At 30.6% G+C, this 22,649-nt stretch overlaps 1 protein-coding gene across 1 annotated transcript in view; it reads left to right on the top strand.

Moving 5' to 3' along the window:
• The window catches only part of LOC116770856 (acyl-CoA:lysophosphatidylglycerol acyltransferase 1), a 139,308-nt gene that overhangs the window by 67,097 nt on the left and 49,562 nt on the right, over window positions 1–22,649 (top strand). Inside the window, exon 4 of the mRNA XM_061520944.1 lies at window positions 6,185–6,399. Coding sequence (XP_061376928.1) covers window positions 6,185–6,399 — 215 coding nt within the window. The remainder of the gene's footprint in view (window positions 1–6,184; window positions 6,400–22,649) is intronic.

The raw sequence follows: 22,649 nt of genomic DNA, 5'->3' as shown, positions 1-22,649 counted from the left end.
TTAGTGACTGCTAGATGAAGTACACATAAATGTTTGCTTAATAACCAGATGACATAGTCGCGAGATATCGTTAGCTGATTAGGATCGGTGAATATTAAATGTGCTACCGTTATAAATATAAAATACTTTCATAATTTTCAATTCATTAATTTGAAAGAAAAACAGAACGTTCGAGTTTGGGTTACTCGCAATTTAATTAACTAATATGAATTCGTATATTAGTTCATTTCTTTAATATATAATTTAAACTCATTCGTTTTAATAATTCATTAAACTTAAATATGTTTTGCTCTTTTTTCCGGTTTAAAAGTAATTTTGTTCATACATTGCTTAATTAACTAGCTGCGAGCTATGCTAGTGCAACTGTGTTGATATTTCCCCTCAAAAATGAAAATGAGCCGGAAATTCAGTGCACTTCGCTGGAACTAAAAGATTTTATTATTTTCATGCGAAATTGACGCTTTTATTATACCGGAGTCCTAAATAAAGCAGCTCTCTTACATCACATGTAATACTAAACTACACACACGTTAATATTCATGACTTCAACTAAATGCTTCATACCTGCATTATACTTTACTACTACGAAGAATAAAATTATTAGAAATGATAAAATTCATATTTCGGTACCTGAGAGCTAAAGATTAAAACATATATCTATTTATTGTGTATTTTAATTAAATATTAAAGAATGGACTACAAGTTCATTTGTTTCCTTCTCTCAGTCTTGGTTATGTAATACTAACTCGAAGTTTATAGTGAACACACTTTAAAATTAATGAAATACATATATTTTAAATCCCAATAATACAAATAATAAGAAGTATATTATTTAGAAAACAGTCAAAAGGTAATATATTATTTAGAAAATGTGTATGTATGTAAATTCGTTTAACATACTTCAGAATTCTCAAGAATTATTAGAAACGAAATGTTAATAAATTGCAAAGCTACAGAAGAATAACTTGTAAGCAAATAATTAACGGTTCCCTCTGATAGTACAACAAATTACTTTGATTGCGGCTTTCTACATTATAAACTGATTTGAATGAAATGAATGTAAAAATTTTACGATTAATGTGTGCAATTTACTAGGGATACTTTTATCCAGAAACTGTCCAATGAGATTTATAAAAATGAAACTTTAATATATAAATAACGGATAAATTAAATTTAAAACCTGTTAATATGATTTTTTAATCACAATTTGATTATTAAAGAAACTTAGTTTCATTAAGTTATATGCAATTAAAAAGTTGTGGTGGCCTGGAGGTTAAAGGCCCGTCTCTCATACGTGAGGGTTGCGGGTTCGAAACCTGGCAAGTACCAACGTGACCTTTTCCGAGTCATATGTACTTTCCAAGGATATTTAGACAACACTAACAGACGGTGAAGGAAAACATCGTGAGGAAACCTGGTCTTATAATTTCAAATTATAAGATTGAAATCGCCAACCCGTCTTGAGCAAGCGTGGTGATTAAAGCTCTAGCCTTCTCCATGTGAGAAGAGGCCCTTGCTCAGCAGTGGGCTCCGATAGGCTAACGATGATATGCAATACAACTTTAAATTATGTTTCAGCTTTACGTTAATTAAGACCTATAAAAGGACACTGTATTAGTTTGATCAAACAAATATTCTCTATATTCTATCTGCAGTACTTAAAACTAAGCGATGAAATTGTTTTCTTTACTGGACTGTGTCGTCCTATTTAAAATGGCACATACTGCATTGTCCTTCAGTGGACCGCTGTCGGTGAGCGATGGCAACCTTACATCTGAACTTTTATTACAAAGTCCCCGGATTTATTTTATATCCCTGAGGTATTCATAGGAGCATTATTAAAACCGCTCGAACATATTATGTTTGCTCGGCTTCTTTCGATGAATTATGTACATGTATTTTGATAATATTCTATGAAAGTCATCTTCTATAGAAGAATATCCATAGTAAATACATAGAATATATATAATTATATTTTCTAAAGCATACACTAAATATTTATATTTATAAAATAAGAAAACGTTGAATATTCTTTTATACATGTATTGTTTTGGATTAACTAGAAAAATACAACATGTAATCTCACTTATAAGACAAGTAAGTGCCTGAATCAGAATCCCAAATACCCGCTAAGTATATCCGGCTATTCTCTCCCGCTGCGGTCCCGCTGTTAGCCTTGACCCTCATGCTTTATTTACCCTGGCTTTTATGAAACAAGCTTCAAGTGTCACTCGATATTATTCAATTGTTTTACTGTGAACAGATAATGCAGCCATTAACTATTTATAATTGTGTTGGAAAAAAGGAATTATATTTACTAGCAATCTTTTTATTTTAACAATTCAATGGTATATATATTTTTCCTTTAGTTTATTGATAAACATTTAGTTAAAATATGAAATATTTTTCCCTTCCACTACTTAGGAAAATAAATAAAAAAAAAAAAAATATATATATATATATTAAATATATACATATATAGCAATGAGACAATATACGAATACATTTATTAAAACTCCCGCAGTGTCTTTGTTTCGCAACAGAATTGTCACGAACAGAGTGACTGACGTATAAACATGTTATGAATGTAATTAGTTGAAGTGACATCTCAGTTGGCGACCAATAACATGTGATAAGGAAAATATAAATAGAAATTTCCATCTGAATTACAAATCCTGTGACCTTGACACACTGAACATTAACACTGGTCGGTCAGATTCAATATGATGACTCACTTCATCATGAAAAAAGATTCGAAAATAATTCTAATCGATTTTCTGCTCGACAATTCTCAGTGAAGTTTATTTTTTTTTAGTAGGGTACAAAAAAAAAATCAAATATCAACCAGTGTTTTCTTTGGAACTGAAAATAATTTTTCGAATGATATTTTTTTATAACTTTAATTTTTATTAATTTTGTTTATCTAGAAATGATATATGTGTATAAGAAGACACACACACATACACACATACATAGATTTAGTGTGCAGATCTAAGATTAAAACTGAATTACTTAGTTTAAGTGAATCTTACCTCCTACCGCGACACACCCTTGAACACAATCGATACTGACTATGTCCACTATACTGTTATCATCGTAAGAATTTAGTTTATTTTGGTTCTGATAATATAATTATTTTAAGCCTAGTTAACTTGTAATACAATATTTTGATGTAATCTTTTCACAAGTGGTACATTTAATTAAATGTACAATTACATACGAAATGAAACAATTTTTAAACAAATACAACCAAAGCTGAGTAATAACAATTCTCGTCTTCAAGACAGAATTAACAATGAAATGTCTTATATGTTAATATAATATAATACATTAAAGATTGAGTGGTTCTATAAAACATCAGACATTTAATTTCCTCGGAATACAGATTCTGTATTCTCAAGAAGATCAATGAATCCTTATATATTTTATTCGAATAAACCGTGTATCAAATTGCGTCTGTAATCCGCAATCAAGTCTAAATTACATCAATAGAATGTACGCTCTACCGTGCACCCTGAAATTCTATTGATTGACCATTTTATTGTTTTCCTTATTATAGTAACTTTTTATTTCTTAGTCTCATAACATTTTCTTATGTTGTTAGATGCTTATTAAGACATACGTCGTATATTAAATGGAATAATCTGTAATTAAAGCTAATCATAACGGTCACCTACTATGAAATGAAAAGCTATCTATCCATTAGGAACAAAATATTAAGATGAAATACGTTCTAATTGTGAGATCGTTCGCTGGCAAATTACAAAAGTTGATACGATACTGTAATTAAGTATCTCAAAGGAGTTTTCCTTAAGTAATTAAAGGTTGCATCTCTTGGATTTCAAAACGGAAACAGACATGAGACAATAAAGTAAAGAGATGTTTTAATATTTTTGTATAAAATTCATATAACATATATAAGGATTTATACGCAAATATTTTGTGGTAATTTTGTTTTAAATTCGTTTTTAAATTATTAATCATTTGTGAAGTCGTGATACGTTACATGCTCATCTCTCTGCCATTGTTATTATTTTAAATTATGCTGTTGTTCAGAATATTAAGTCGTATTACTATCCAGTCGGAAGTTTGTCGGAAGTCAGATCACGAGAAAGACTCGGATAATATTACTTTAGTTAATTTCGTTTTTATTAAAATTCACAGCCTCACAGTCGCAGGTCTTACAGACGGGATTTTTGTCTTTCATTTATTTGAAATATGTAAGCCTCGGGGATCACAGAGTTTAATCAGGGAATCCTTGAAGTTAATGGGAACTCTAATTTTATCTAATTTTATTATTTTATTTCAGCAAATAGCTGAGCTCATTTGTATAAAACCACGACAATCCAGCCACGTATAGTAAAATATTTTTATTATTCGTACAATTAACGGAATAGTAAGTTCTTTGTTTTACATTAAGAGATGTAAAGAGGCCTCTCCTTTGAAGATATTACAAGAGTTATCATATTAAATATGTCTCGCTATTTCCTCCTTCGTAATAACAAAAGAGCCGTACGGTTTGAGAGAATAATATCATCTTAGTGGAAGTTTAATAGTTTAATTATAATACAGATTACATACAAAAGGGACTTATTATAATTAAATATGAGAACAGAACTAAAGTAATCCTATGGACTGAAAGAGTTGCATTTTCATAAAAATGTTAATAAATTTTTATAACGGTTCCGAGGGAGTCTCTGTAATGGGTTCCTAGGGTGGCGAGGGCTGAGTTTAAAGAGATAGAGTGTAATTTGAATTTTAATACTATTCCATTATTTATTTAGAGTGAATGTATGGGATTCTTAGATGGTAATGATGTGATTTTTTCCTCGAATAATTTTTCATTCACCGTCATCCCGCTTGGGGTGGACGGATTCTGATAAAAGCGTTGTTTCCGAGACGCGGCTCTTAATACTGTTGTTTTAACTCTTAATGGATTTCACCGCTTTTAATATAATGAAGTGTGCGAGTGAAGGAAACAAACGCATAAATAGATTCAAACAGCACTCGAAAAAACTTAATCCGTCCCAACGATTGGTCTGGAGATTACAATAATTATGTCGAAAGTATTACAACATAAAAAATATAACTGTCAAATAAAAAAAACTTTTATGTGTTATAATATTGTAATTGAACTAACTTAATTAACGAGTTCTGACATTATAATTAAATTAATTGCAGTAACGTCTCACATGCACCTATAAGTTATACGTTCTTTGGTGTTTCAATAAAGTAATAACTAAACTCAAAGTCCTTATCAAAATCCATCACTATGTTTAGCGTCACGTTCAACAAACAAGAGAAGCCGTTTCAAATAAATAGTATTCGGTGCTGTATTTACTCACAAAATAAACACAACTCTATTCCTAATCGTGATCTGCTCGCTCAGCTTGAATTTAAATGGATAGATGTATTCTGATGAATGGGAGCTTGGTAAATAAGGATCTGGTCATATTGATGATGTCAACCCAGCACTTACACAGCTAAGAAGACATTGAATTTCTTAATATCTGAAATTATGAAATGGTGCTTAGTTCAATTCACACTCTTATATTATGCCGTTACGAGTCACTATACTCAGTCAAATGACACATGGAATGTTTTTAAATGTATATACAGAAAACTATTGTGCCTTTTACATATATATAAATCAACTCAAGAATTCCAAATGTTCAAGTAATATGTAATTATATTTATTTATATATTATTTTAATTTATTATGAATAGAATTTCTCCCGTCCTTAGAACTTAAACATGAGCTTCTTTCTGTAAAGTGAATTTCAAAAGGAATACCGGGTATAGCTGAGGGCGTTATCAAGGAGATGATCTCGAGGATTAGCTGCATTTTCCAAGATAAAAATGCATAAATGGAGAAAATTTAACATGAAAAAATTAAAATTAGTTTTAGATTTATATACACAATGACCAAGTGATGATTGCAATCGTGTTACTATGGCTATATTTTTGTTAAAATGTATTTTCTGCTTGTATAGTTAATTCTGAAATGTTGTGAATGGAACCCAGAAAACAACATGGAATAAAATTAATAAAATTAAATTAAAATAGGAGAACAGAAATTTGTGATAGTCCCTCACTGAATAATAGATGTACAGCATTTGTATCATAATATGGGTAATAATTATAACATCAAATACGTAACTATAGTGACATTTTTTTTCCACAGTAATCGAGTCTGGAGATGAACCAACGGCGTGTAGTAATCGTCGGACCCTTGTCCTTGCGAATCACCAGAGTACTGCTGATGTGCCCATGCTGATGACCGCTTGGAATCCTCGGCCGGGAGTACTCTCCAACCTGATGTGGATCATGGACAGGGTTTTTAAGTTTACCAACTTCGGCATCGTCAGCGTTCTGCATAAGGACTTCTTTATACAGGCGGTAAGTTTTCTCACTTATATACTAAAGATCTTAATCATAAGTCGCTTATCTGATCAGTTTTGTAAAACTCTAACTAAAATCAAAATAGCAAAAGCAGGAAGACGTATTTTATTCCTTGAAACATATACATATGTATGTTTATATTTTTTTAAGAGGTTATCAGTAAAAATCTTACGAGGAAACTTAACTATAATAGCTAATTATTTATTAGATTGAGTGGGGTCTATAATTCGTGTCTTTTATACCACATGTTAAGTAAGGCTACTATGAGCCAGCGAAGAGCAATCATAACGTATTTATGTTGAGGTATGAGTCACTGGAGTAAAAATAAATAAAATCCCGCCACCGACTGAGTTTGGTCGGTTTGACGCTTCATCATAAATTTATACATTCAAGGTCGTACAAATGTACAAAGTATTTTTTTACTGAATTCTAGGTCATCGCACGCATATTTACTTTATGGTAACATTACTAAATGTATCCGGAAAATATTTTTCATTTGTCGTTTCTTTTCGTGATCATTTTTTTCATGTTACAGTGTCTCTCATATCATCTTTCTTATGTTTATAGCACTGGAATAGCAGTTTGTACTGTAATAAACGTATATTTTTTACGTTTTTCGGCGAATGGGACGATGATAATCTTATGAAATTTAACACAACGTGTCGCGTGTCTTTTGGCCTTCTAGAGGAATCTGTTCTACTTGACTCGAAATTTTCTGAACATATAATTGAAATAAATATGTACACTGATCGGCTTCAGTTATAAGGGTATCCTCAAACTTTAGCTTTGCTCAGTTCATTGCAACTCGCATTCCTTCCTAAAGTGCTTCAGTACTTTACAGCGGGATAATTTCTTTGTCTATACAAAGCACAGGTCTGTGAAAGACTGCTTTTACATTCGGCCAGGCGCTGAAATTTGTCATCACATTGCTTCTCCTTAGGAGAGACGTGCAAAAGGACCTATTAGTGATGACGATTTGGTAAAACCAATGTAGTCAGCCTCGAGCATGGGCGTGACTTGGCCAGACTCTAAGTATTCTCGCATGTCTTTTTATTATCGGACAACCAGACACACGACGGGCCTCCAATCTCCATCCTTTCAATGTAGACCTTCTTCCTTTCTCATGCGGACAGTAACTGAACTCTTTCATTCTAAGTATAATTTAAGTGTTTTCAAGAGTAAATTATATAGGCTGTTAGTGACATAGTGTGTTTACTATGTCGTGTGTGTGTGTGTGTACACTTGCGACTTTTTTTCCAACTACAAACGGATGGAATGACAATCTAGCACTATCCAGTCATTGTTAAAAAAATATAAAAAATTCATAGCCATTAAACGATTTATCTTAGAATATAAGGAATACATCTAATCTAAAGTAAGGCTTTTTAAGGACAAAACACTTGTTTTTATTATATTTTTAATCACAACATGAACAAATTGGTTAGAAAACTGAAAAATTTCCTTTCCTTTCATTACATATGTATGTTAGATACCTATTATTTTTAAATTCAAATTTGTTTATAATGAAGTAATTATAAATTTGAATAATAAAAGATTGTTTTTTTTTTTTTTAAAGCAATGATTTTGTCATTTAGATGTTGACAATTACAGTGCATTTATTTCGACATTTTTTAACGAAAAACTTGTGATGGCTGAATGAATTTTAAAACAATCGTCATGGCAAATGCAGAAGAAAAACTTGTAATAATGCAACTGCAATAAAATGTGCACCCTTTAAAACTAAAGTAAATTTACACAGATAAAATCTCAGCGAGTTTGGATTACGCCATATTGCGACGACATTTTCAACCATGCTGTTTGAATTATTCAATTAGTTCATCCATATATTAATAACAGATCCGAGCCATTAGCGTAACGAATTGTTGACGTGTTGATATAAGTTCATGACTTAATTTACTCATCAATTTTTAATATTAATTGCCAATGGTTTCGCATATCGGAACAACGCTGCTGGATTCACTTTAAACCAATAGTTCTTCATTTATCATTAATGTAATTTGTAAAATATATACCAATGTTATATCACTAAACATAATATTTCGGTAAATTTCAAAGACTGTGAAGTAGTAATAGGAATTATGGTATACGACAGTTAGCTTTATTTTACATTGTCGCTGTTTTGTTTGTTTATGCGAGAGAGTATATTTTACCTAGAATCGTTTATAAAACCCAAGATAGATGTGGTAAAACCGATAAGTTTTAACATCTGTGGTAACATTGACATTAACCTTTTGACAACTGTAATTGAAATTCTATCTGAAACATTTATGTGACTAAATATATTTAAATAAAATTATTACAAATGGACATTATATGACAGTAGAAAAGTCGGTCTCATGCAATTTTCTGTTAAAAGTTTAACCCAAAAAACTTATTCACAAGTCACTTACTTAGATATATGTTTAAATAACAATAAAAATCTCAGTTCTGTAGTTGGTTTATTCAGACCTTTTATCTGACGGACACGATTCATATGTGATTTATATCTCTGGACACATTGGTATGCTTCTCTGCACACTACATACAGAGCGTTAATAGTTTTCATTCATAAATCATCGCACATCGTAGTGTCAAAGCAGGCGATTCAATGAACAGAAACGGGAAACGCTTGGTATGTAGTCTGACGATGCAAACTTGTGCTAAACATACAGATGTGCTTTATTTGACACGAGACTACATGGTATAAAGCGAGTATTACGTTTAAAGATCAGGCCGAAGTATTTATGGATCGCTGAGACAATTTGCCCACAAATGACCCGTCTCGAACACATGATTCACATCTAGCGATTACAGAGTGTGGTCATTTATACTATTCGATCCGATATTTGGATCAATTTCAATGATACATACGATCAGAAATTCTTTGGTTTGAAAAACTCGAGTGATTGAATGAAACGAAGATAGCAATATTAATAGCGGTGTATTGAGAAATAAAATCTGTTATTAATTTTGATTTAAAATAAACTTACGATAAAAATATCGTGATGTGTAAATATGTGAAGCTTTGTTGCGACAATTTCTTTGTCATTAGTGCGTGTGTCGGATAAATGCTCGATTATATACAAGGTCCAGTTTAATGACCCTTTTAAAGTGTAATGAGAGTAGATGTGAGATTAATAGCTATGAATTTTATTATGTTTATATTTTACGCCTGTTTGTGGTTGGCGTTTATTGTGAGGTAAATAGTTTTACACTCATAACAACTTATTTATCACTGTTTGTGTCAATGGCTTTCCTCGAGTGTGTATGAATGTCATTCGATAGATGTTTCTTTTGATGTTAGATAGATTGAGATTTGATAACAATAAGATAAAGTTGGAAGTAAAGCAGATAAGCTAGTCTAATCAGCCAAGATAATTATAGTGCTGAGATTAAACATATTTACTATTTTTGTGTAAAAATCTACCTACAATCTTACGTTATATTATCCCAATATATGTTTTCATCGTACGTGAAGAGATATTAATCAAATTTCTATTCTAAAGAGTAGAAAAATATTTTTATTCACTTATTTACGAGTTGATAGATTTTAAGATTCGTTTTGCTATTTATAAGCAACGAATTGAAGATGTATAGGTTTGTAGAATTTGTATGAAATTACCATCAGAAGAAAATGTTAATGGAATATCTATAATCAATATAAATTAATTATTCTCAGCGCAGGTTGAATTCAGAAATAGTAACGACTAAGAATTTTTTTAAGCAAAGTCAACAATCCGAATGACTAAACCTGCTATAAAACGGTTTCGTTTCGTATTTTCACAAAGAGATTTCCTAAAAACGGGTTTCAAGGGTATTAAGATTTACATTTTGTGACTTAATTATTAAAGAGAGCTTAAACCGCGTTCCCCCTCTCTAATCTTTCGGTTATAACCCTCGGAATGACAAATGCGAAAACAATTTTACAAGGTATTTTTATTAACGTAAAGACGATTTCTTTTAATGTTATTAGAAGAGATGTGAATATATATCTATATCGATAGTTCTTGCGGCGGCGCAAAGTCTGTGCTGTAACGTGTGCATTGAATAAATTCTATAATGACGCCTAATAGTCTAGGACTTTTATAACACAATAAAACTAAACTAGCTCTCAAGCGAATATGAAATTTAATAGACATTTATAAATGTTATAAATTTTATTTCATATAAAATATTCTTGTATGTTTTTTAACAGCGCTCTCCCCGGATATAGCAGCACGATATAAAAAAATGTGATTTATGAACATAGTGTAAACATCCAAGCGGAAATGACATGTCGGGATATCTATGCATTATAATCTCTATGACCTAGTGTTAAATTTGATTTTTCAATGTGTTCACTATCGTGCAGTCTGTAGATAGTATTGTGATACAAATTTTCTATGCTAGTAATTTTATTTTTATCGAATTAGATTTATTTATAGGGTCAATATGCCCTTAGTTATTATTAATGGCATTATTTGTAGAACTTATACAATACAGTTACTTGTTTAATTATATATGCATATAAAGGTGTATTTAATTATGATAATGCTTGAAGGATTGTTTGTAAGAATGAAGTATTATATGTTGTAAGCATTTCTTCTTATTAAAAACATTGTAACCTCAAACAGGTTTTGCGATATTTGCCCCGTTTATGGACACAACTAATAAAGTCCAATCGTTTTAATGCCGCTGGTGTAAGGAATGCTCGGTGGCATGTGCATTAGAACGCGCCGGTTTGTATAAAACTGTGCAAACAATTTACTCCCTTATGTTTTTTGTAATAAATGTTATAATCATACAACTATATTGCTTCTTGGTGTATCATGGTGTTCCGGTAATTATCATATGTAAATAAAAACCTTCCGTTTTAATGTCTAGTGGTGGAGAAAATTTCTTTTCAGATTTAATCTAGTTTTATAGAAACAGTTGAATAAATTTCTTTACGCTTTTTATTACAGACTAATTGTATTTTAAATATATTTCATACAACGTAAGTTTTTTGTCACTGAAATATATCCATAGATTTTTTTTTGTCTAACTTGTGAAGTTAATTAAAAGTTTTGTAGTCTTAAAAGGGTAATTATATATATTTAGATATTTTTAAAGCTTTTTTCGTATTGAAAAGCATCACGTTTCATTCAAATTTCCACTCTTCATCTGACACGGTATTCATCTTAAAATGTTGAGAGCTATTTGAGACTTCGGAACATATAAATTGCAATTTAAAAGAGTAGCCCCTGTATAGCATCAATAATACAACCAACAAAGCCACTCTACTACGAAGGTTAGAGGGAAGTTAAAGGCATGTATTAAGAATACTGCGTTGGCTTCACTCCAAAATATCCGTCTCAATTCACGTGCCAAGTCGGGTCACTGTAAATTTACTTTCTATAACTCATACATCGCCTTCATTGTTTCTTTGCGTATTATTTTGACGGGTGCTGTGTTTGTGTGTGTATTTATCACTCTGTAAAATGGGAAGGATTGATGAAGACGCGGAATATAAACGTTTTTCGTCGAATTTTGATAATATTTTATAATAGGTTAAAGAAATGTACAGACAGTCGATATTTTTAAAGTACTTAGTCCGTCATATTGACATAATTGGTACCACATTCGTTGAGAACCGCTATGCTATAAGAAGAAACTAAAGATAAGATAAAGATAAGGTAAAAATACACTGAATCTAGTTTTAGTAAATTTTATGTTGTTGTAGACTTTCTACAATAAAATGCTCTTCATAAAAAATATGAGGTGAATTTGCTTGCTAGCTTATATCGTATAATTATATGACATTTTAAGCAAATAACTATTAAAAAAATAAGCGAAATCGCGATCAAAGGATAGTTGTATATATAAATTCAATGGAAGTGCTGGAAATATGTTTAAAATATTTATGTGCTCTTGCGTCTTATTTGAAAACGACTTTATTTGGATCCTTATTGGATTACAAATGGATCTAAATAACTGTTATTTGTTAAAGAAGGTAAGCCGGTTATTTCGTTCACTAAGTTCCTAACTTATTCGAATTTTCCTTGTTAGGATGATTGTTGACTTACGAGTTTGTAAATTGTCCGGATAACTAATGGTCTGATCTCAAGATTCTATCAATCTATGAAATTATCTGATCGCTAAATGACATTCTAGTTAACTTTTCTTTTTATTTATTGATGACGTAACTATTTGTGGGCATATTCAATAACAATATTCAACATACATCTGCTATGAATAAATTTTATATATTAAGTCGATAATATTGTTATTTTTCCCTTATTCTCTCTTTTTATATTTCATATAGAAAGTTTTGAAGAACGTTTGTCATATGAATATTATTTTATGTTTTAATGTAAATCATTTATTGTTTTAAACGTCGAAGTCTTTTACTACTACTGTAATTGTTACAAATGGAACGTATTTTAATAGACTGTTACTTCAATAATGTATTGTAAAAATAAGACACATCACATAAATTAGAGGTTAAAACTTTTTAATGCCCTAACTGAAGATAACTCAGGTGTAGGCAAAATTCTCAATCTTTCAATGAAAAAAGAGCCCGCAATTAAAATATTATTTTTGTTTTTCATAAATAATGACCGAAAACGTCACCTGTTATGGCAAGAGACGTCTTCCGTCCTTATAACATCTTCATTGTAATTGAAATGCCCTTGTGATCTTTGTATTATTGTCTATGATCAGAACATGAAGTTTAAAACATGAGGTACTAAATAAAATATATATTTTTAGAAGCTTTGTTCCTTATTTGTAATGTGTAAATAATTTCATGGATCTGATCACAATTTTTCCTGTGATCCAGATCTTTGAGTTCATAAAAACCCATGAATAAAGTTAGCTTTTATAGAATATTTCCAATAAATATACTGCATTTTTATATTACAAAAATGTCTTGAAGACACCCCCCAAGGAAGCTTCTGAAGACTGGCTGTAATTTTATATTCACGATTATTGAAAGTTATTTAATTGAAGACCACATACTTTAGACCTTCCTTATTTTGTTACACACGTATACGTTTAATTTTGCCAGAACCTATATTGGGATATCAAATGTTGTTTTATTTTTATTAACATCTTTGCCTATAATTTTTTGGATAATTTTCGTAATGTAAAATAAGTTGAATATATATTTAATAAAAATATTCGTATTTCATTAAAGTTAATGGAAATTCAAATATATTATTTATAGGAACTATGGCTAGTGGTGTTCTGTATAAGTTGAGATCTAAGTAGAGAATTTGATTAAATTTTTTTGGTATTTGTAAATCAAATTGTCTACTAAATCACAAAAATGTTTTCCCAAATATAGGGTAGTAATACTTGTACATATTAAACAATATCTCCGCGACCACTCCATGACAGTGTGTACTAAAATAAATGGTACCAATAAATTTTTCTTATACTTTAAATTATCAATTGAAATAATATTTTGTTTTATATAGTTTAAGTTTTATTCCGTAAGACAGATTTCTGGTAATTGAATTGAATGGAGTACTGATGCATCGTAAAAATCTTATTCTTTTTTATTATCTGTACATCCCTGTTGGTGCTGTAATGTCCTGTTAAACTCTTCCTCTAATTTTCTGTATGATATGATTATTCTATGAAAAATATTATACGAGACAAATGTATCCGTCATGACTTTAAATCCATATATAACATTCTAGCTGAAAAAGCGTCTGTCTATGTAAAAGTATACAGACCTATATTTTTTGAGACAGAAATAATATATGCGGTTTTAAAACAAGGTGTTTAAAAGTTAGCATTTTCTCGTTTCGAATTGTCTTCTGTTTTCATCTAAACAAATAGATGTTCGGGTTTCGTTTTCATTTTATCGCCGTGGGTCAGGTGATGTAATTAATGGCTTTCGTCGATTTTCTCGTAATTAAAGATTAGATTTTGAGTTGAAATTGATACTAGCAATTCATTAGAAGTTTCTTTGTTTTGGAATTAAAACATTGTTTTTCTTTGCATATAATTAATGTAATTGATATTTCATGAGTGTGCTCTGTGTTAATATTTTTGTTTTGGTTTTCAAAAATATGTTTCAAGTTTGGAGTATTTTTGAGTGTTTCAAGAAATCAATGACATTTAATAATATATATTCATCAGGTGATAAATAGCTCGTGTTGAAGTTTTGAGCTTAGACGAGTTCAACATTAGATATTTATCACCTTTTAGTAACTGTTCTTATTGCAAAGATAGAAAGACAAACATCGTTTCTCATATACATACACAAGGCCAGTAAATTTATAATAAAACTTGCTGATACCTGCATCCCTGCTGCTTTTTTGTAGAGGTTATCATCATTATCAGGTTCCATGAGATCTCTGAAAGGTATCTAAAACAGATCCATACTTGGTGACATTTAAACAACGACAAGACATTGCCTGCATTTGTTAAAAAATTATTTGAAAATTAACCTTCACAGAAGGAATAATAGCGTTACAAACATTTAGTGGAATCGACAAATTCATTAGTTTAGAGGTTATCTATCTGCGAATGAAATTCGCATCAGAATTGGTCCAGCAATTCTAGAGATTCTCAACAAAAGTTTTTTAATTGACAGTGTTAATGTGTATTTCGGGTGTACCATATGCTTACATTATTGATACGCTTCTAGTTAATGAGACGTTTCAAACGAGCTTTTCAATGTTATTTATTAGTTGTATTAGATTTTGGGGTACATATGTAATTTTTCTTACTTTTCTAGTCTATTGTATTGCTTGGACTCCAGCCAGAGTGAATCATAGACGTATACAGATTAGGTCATGTTGTACGTTAATGGCCGTTCCATTGACCTGTTTTTTATTTGGTCTACTTTATTTTTGCTTTAATTTAAAGCTTTTAAGAAGATTAACAGGAAAGAGATTTACTGGTTTCAATTCGGAAGCGGTTTATTTGATTAAGTGGATTTTCTCATTAAAGTTCTAAACTATTAAAAATCTTTATATTTTTCTTTTACTTGTTTTTTTTTTTCATTTTGTATCTGACCTGTGTCCATATATACCACAGAAATATATCTATAATGTATGTATTACAATGTATAGTATTTTATATAGTTTGAGCTGGTAAACTTAATTAAGTCCACATTTTTCACTTAATAAACAGTAAGAGTTGAATCAGATATTGGTTCCGTATAAAAGTTTAAACTACCGAGGCGCTGAAAATTTCACAAGTCCGTATACTGGCGCTTCGCCAAATGTGGTGCTTGCGTTCTTTAAGGCTCTGTTTAGACGATGTTGCCTACATTGATTATAGTTCATTTTTTTATAAGAAAGTATATATTTTATCTAGTATGCATTTATATTAAATTAATTATAATAATTATACGCAAGCATAAAACATGTTAGTAAAATTTAATAAAATTAAATTGTGTTTAAGTCAAATGACACTCTCAAGAGTATCACAGACAAAACAGAATACATATAAACTTCTGAACACACTTCGAGTTTGTAATATTTATTTGGTTAAAGTAGTTTAGAATTTAACTATAATAATATAATGATGCACGTCAAATCAATCCTTAAGAAACTTACTTAAGGTTTAAAATCGCGGTATTAAGGGTACTCTGAATAAAATATATCGATAAAACACTCTTGGAAATAAAGACGGACTTCGTTAACCCTCCTGCATTTATTAGTAGAGGGGTTATTCTCGAATGCTCCGACTCGAGTATCGCATGGAAATGCATTGAACGCTTCCTTCGCATGACTTCATTGCATTTATTCGCGACTTAGCTACTCGGAAATCGCTCTTTAAATGCTTTTGCTACTTGAAAATGTTCATTTTTTTAATATAAATAGTTTAAATTCAAAGTGAATTGAAATAATTTGTTTGGTATTTTATTAATTAATATACTGATTTCAGCATGTTTTTGTTTATAATTTTGAGTTATATTTTAAATGAATTAGGTATAAATATCAGATACGAGTACATGTAAGTAATCTGCTAATGTTCATTGTATTTTGAAACACATCTAATAAACAAAACCTTTCTGTATTATTTCCAAGCTCACATGAAAGTATTGGTTTGAAGAATAATCAATAATTAAATTCGAGACATCTACAGGAAAAGAATGGGTTGTAAAGAAGTGACGTATCAAAAAAATATATGTATATAATATAACAAATGTGAAATGTCCTAAAGAATATGCGATACGCAGACTTAATGGAGAGAGCTTCCATTGATAACCAGAGTTTCTTGATGCGAGACAAACATACATTTAATAGCATGTCCCAGAAAAAAACATTTCATTACTTAGTCCTTTTGAAAACATGCGAGCATACTAGAACACTAAGCAAAGACTGCACGGTATTTTATATTAAAAGAAACGGGCATTGAAAAAACGTTTACATTTACCTTATAAATATTACATTACTCTTTAATAATTAACAATTATGTATATAAACTAGATTAGATTTTTTTAGATATATATTTAGTTTTTTTGTACACTGATGGAATAGACCCTTACATATTCAATTAAGTGTCGCCCGTGATTAAGGTTCTTCACAAGTGTTCGCACTTACCCCTATCGTCAGGCCTAAATCTGACCTATTATATATTTTAATGGATAAAGGTTAAAATTGTTAAGCGTCGGGAATTGTTGTAGGAATACTTTTATATATGTAGATAGGTATACGTGATATTTCTTACAGAATTATTCCTGTATATAATCAGAACCGATTCTTATAATTAAATTAATATTAATATGTTTGTATAATATTAAATTCATGTCAAATGTTTTAAGACTGTTTTAATAATGTCACTTGGACATTTCACATTTGTCGTATGGTGATTGTTATCTTAGGAAACAAAACATGTAAGTGTCGTTTGCTCTACTAAACGTGACGTATAGTGACGAAGTTGATTAATGAAGGCACTGTCTGTTACTAGAATAAAATACACACGAATTATACAACGTTATTATTGACAGACTGATACTGTGGTATATTTGAGCTATGCATTTGTTTATCTTAAAATGTTCATAAAAATATAGAATACATGAAACAATCAGATGTTAGTTATTTAAGGGTATTGAATAGCAAAAGATTATAACATTGAAAGGGTAAAAAATGTAATAGAGCAATTTAAGGCATGTTTATCTCAAGCAAATCTCATAGAAGAAATCTCAGATATTCTTTACGAGTGACTGAATAATATTAATGATTAGAATAGTTGTCAGTGAAGTCAGTTAGTGTAATTTAAGCAGTAACAATTATTATATAAACTTGCTTCAATTCATTTAAATAGGATAAATGCATACCAGACATTTAATTGTTAAGCCGGTAGTGGAAGTTAGCAAACCTCAGACTGCTCTGGACCCAAAGCGCCAAGAAGCTTAGCTTGTACTTAGGCTTACAAACGGACACGAACATGTTAGGACACGTGTTGATAGTTATTTGAATAATCCCTTTTAGAGCTCTTACTAGAAGTTTTGAAACTAAATGATCTATTCCGTTAGGTTTCAAACCGACATTAAAATAAGGTAGTGCGATATTCCAAAATCACTTGCATATTTTCATTGCAATAAAATGTTACTTGTTATTGATGAATGGACTAATACTTTTTGGCTTAACTACTAACCTTAAGGTACTGCTGACGTGTAATGTAAGAGCTTTATTGCATACAGATGATTAGCTACAAATTTTTCCGGCTTCAAAGTCATCTCATAATGGAGATGTCGAAAATGATATCAATAAAGATTGGTTCGTATTAAATCAAGTAATACGTTGGCGTATACTTGGGATGGCTCACATTCATTTGGCACGGATAACATGTAGCCACATGTTGCGTTACTATGGTGACCATGGTTTTACAAATACATTCTTTAGTACATTTTGTCCTACGAATATTTAAACTACACAGTCTTATGCCGTAGTCTTGATATTTGGATGTAAAGTTCTAAAATTTTGTTTTTGTCTCTTTTAACCAAGTATAGACCACCTTTTTATTATACGGGTTGCTTACTTCTTTGGGAATTAACTATTAGAAATAAATATAATAATAATAATTCTCTTTAAAACGTATGATAAATTAGAAGGCAGTCATTGTCACCTTAGTTCATGGCATCTAGTTCAAAAAGGTCGAGCCAGAGGTCGCTGCGAGCCAGTTCAATGTAATGGCCCTTGTACGGCGACACGCAGACAACATCTCTCAATAATATTAACACGTATTACAGTATACTGAAATATAATCCATGTAAAAATACATTATAAAAATAAATTTGCTTTATATTCAAATTATCCCAACAAATTACTAACATAACCACGAAATTGTTCAAAGGCATTATTTTCTGATCAAACGCACATTCCGGAACCCTTTTAAACAATATTACCGCATTTACATACGTGTACAAAATGATAAATTCGGATATCCGGTTAACATCAAAATCAACAGACCCGCAAAAACCACTAATTGGACTTCAGGAAACTTCCAAAAATAATTTTAGAGACTTTTAATTCGCATTCGCAGTATATCGAACCGACATTTATATTATTTTATTCATAATATTTAATTGATTACTTGATTTCGATCAAATGCTGTCTCTGGTTATCGATGTTTTAATATTTTTAATACCATGTATTTATTGAAATATATATTTTTTATCAGTTATGGTATTTTATTTGGTTTCTCAACAAGGTGAAAGTTATGAAAATATCGTTACGATTCATCTCAAACACACGTCTCATGCAAAGAGCAAAATCCGGCTTAAGAGTTACAATTTTCAACGCCGCATTTAATCACCCTGGAGTGGCGTTCACCTAATTTCCACTTGGAGGGAATAATTTATCCTCTTTGTCGCGGTTCTAATGGAATATTCAGTCTGGCATTAGCAATGTTAGGATGGGCACAGACGAGATATGTCATGCGGTCTTAATTACTACAAAGATGGCTTTCCAGTTGATAGGAAAAAAAAACGTTGTATTCCTTGATTTTACAAGAGTCATATATGTTTAGTTGAAATGACATACGCGTTGTTTTGTTTGTCCTCATATTTTTTTGTTTTAGTTTTTGAATTAATATTTATGGCTTCACTATGAAATGACTGTTTTGATTTTTAAATTATATCAACCATCATTATGGTAGTGTAGTTATATATGAAATTAAATATTTTCATCTCTTTTAAAAATATCTTTCATATAGTTTTATTTACAATATATATATGAGTAATTAATTATGATTTCGTATAATAAAGCAGAGACAAATACACAATCTTCAATGTCCTCGGTGTATGCACTCGCCCTAACCGAATATTCGATGTTACCAATGTTATCCGATGCCAGTATTCATAATGTTGTAATAGAAAAGTTTGGGTCTGAATTTCTGTGGTTCGTTATTGGATTAGCTCTCCAATCTGCTGGTACGTGAAAGCCTCGACTTTGAAAGGATTTATTTTTGTTAGAATTAATATTTTAACTTGTTACTCGTATGGAATTCTACATTATGGAGTGTTGTATATTCGATTGACAAAGATAAAAAAAATTCTATACCTTTTTGTATTTTGAGTTTTCTTTTCAATTAGCTAGTTATATATTTTATCTTTTTCTAATCGTTTGATTGTTTCGATGAGAGGAATGCACATAGATGTTGTTTTTAGAGAAAAAACGCCCCATATTTTTATATTGTTATCATGAGATCTCGCTTCTTATTTTACTAAGTACATTTTGATGGGATTTTATTAGTTTAAAGGTATGTTTATTTTCAATCTTATATGTTTAAAACTAATTTCAAATACATAATACTGATAAATTGTTTAATATAAGATTCTGTAAATTTATATCCCGAGATGTTATTAGTATTCCATACGGAAGAACTGCCCGCGTCCTACATCTATCAGACGATTGAAATATCCAATTTTATCGCACAACCTTATTTATTTGGCATTCTGTGGACCCCATTTATCCAGGTGTCCTTTTAAAGTACTCAATCCACGGGGGGTCTACAAAGCGTCACTGTCAATAGTGGTCCCTGCTGATTGAAATTCCATTATCATGGGCCCTCTGGTTAGAGTTGATATTTTTAGGGTATTTTCACATTTGATGGAACTAAAACTTATGCTTTGGTAAATCTCATTTCATTAGACTATGAACTTAAAGCACTTATATTGTGTATAAAAAAATACAATTGGTCAACTAAATAAGTGCTAGAGAGTAAATAAATTATTTGTCTTATAGTATAGCCTCCTTCATATGAGAAAACCTCGAAGGTTTTTCCTCTTCTCCAATTCGGCTTTTGGCTTTGTATCGCGCGGATTTACCGACACCTTTTATGATGGTATAAGAATCGTCGGGTTTGATGTGGAATGAGCTTAGAAAGTTGCTTCGGAAATTGTTTGCCAATTTACAACAGCAGTTCATTTATATTTTACGCAAGGCTTTGAAGCTGCGGTATTTACTTTGTATCGAATTGTTGTCCTTTTAGTGGAAATACCTTTATTTACCTTTAATTTATTAAAGTTACCGCTTAATTTGATATGAAAATATAAGTAATGGAATTATCATAAATATTGCAATGAGCGAGCCTCGGATGCTACTGGAAATGCGCAATTCCTACTTAACATTCATTGTTCCTCGGACGGAAAGAATTCTATTATATTGTAAGCGGTAAATAGAGCAATTGTTTTGAGCGGATTCAGAAGCTAGTCGTGTAATTTAAAAGCCTTAATGTCTCCAGTTGAGTGCTTTAGTATAACAGATTTTTCTAATGAATCAAAGCATTCAAAAGAACGTTATATATCGTTTCATGTAATATATAACAATTAAAGTGGGGGACAATCAAAAGCAATAAAGGTTACCAGGCAAGTACAATATAAATCAAAGGTAGGGGATAGACAAAGGTGGAATTGTAAATGCGACCTTTTCCAATAATTTCACCCTCGCATCAATCAATTAACATCCCCTTTGTTTCTTTTGCTAAGCGTCATGAAAATATGTACTGTGTTCAAATTAAAATATTCAAGTGTATCCTCGTCTTTATGTCCAAAGAATATTTTGCTTTAATTTAAATATTGCCAATCAGACCTACAAAAACCTCCAAATATTAATTATGTAATATTTTAAAATATCTCAGGATCTTTTCAATATTAAAAACGTTTTTTTTAATTTTTTCAGTTCAAGCCCCGGGCTGAACTCGAACTGAGATTTCATTTTCGGAATATAAATTTAAGATTTTCAACCTCATTACCCTCATCGGTGATTTAAAAAGGTCGGAATGAAACGGCTGCCCAATGGTATCGCACAGAGGAGCTATGTCACAGACAGAATCAAATTAGTTTTCAGTTTCAAATTTACAGAATAATCCTCGGAACATTAGAAACATTAGTCTGGAATATATATATTTTTTCTCTTCTTTTGCTTAGGCCTAAATTTTTTTGCGTCGCGTTGAATTGTTTAGTTCCAGCGAATTTTTTTAAACAGTGGGTATGCATCTGTCTTAAAGTATACTGTGCAATATTATAAGGTTCCCTTTTACCTGAGATGAATGTAATTTAGAGTGATTTCGAAAAAAGAAATTATCTTTCCCTTGTTCTTATAACTCTCATCGCACCTTAAAAAATACAATAATTTAGGGACTTTATGACGTGATTTATTCATGAACAGTATAATATTCTACATAAACAGACATTTTATAAGTATTTAAAGATGAAATGAATTTAATTTAATCAAGAATAGTGAACGTTTTAATTAATATCCGCTTTATAGTCTATTTTCCTTTGAAAGCTATTTTATTGAATTCAGAAACTCCCCTCCATTATATTGCTACAGCTAAAGTTACATGACCGCTTTATTAAAACGAAAACAGAAATATCTGTGTAACTTTGAAAGTTAGGAATAAAATTAAATTTTGTTAGGGCGTACAGGTAGGCTTTCATCGATCTAAGACGTTGATGCCACCCCTCAGTAGGTGTATGAAGATAAGTTTCCGAGTACGACATAGGAATATGGACTTTATTACGTTCAAATACGTCACAAAAATCAATATTAATATATTGATACTTCATCGCAATATATTAGAAAACGAAGGTGGTTTTGTTTTCTTTGAGCCGTTGTATGTTAAAGACAAAATGTTTGAAGGACGATGTAACATTCGTTTATACATACAATATGTAAAATCCTAATACCTTAAACTATTGTCTGACTTTGCATGAAATTGGAGCGTTGTTGATAAAAAAAAAATCTTGAAATATAATTTTTCGTATTTCTGTTTTCAATAATAATAAGAAATTGTAAGGATAGGGATGGTATTCT

The sequence above is a fragment of the Danaus plexippus genome, chromosome 7 (assembly GCF_018135715.1).
Source record: "Danaus plexippus chromosome 7, MEX_DaPlex, whole genome shotgun sequence".
Taxonomy (NCBI): Eukaryota; Metazoa; Arthropoda; class Insecta; order Lepidoptera; family Nymphalidae; genus Danaus; species Danaus plexippus.
The sequence above is the reverse complement of the archived record's forward strand: the minus strand, read 5'-3'. Positions and strand labels throughout refer to the sequence as shown.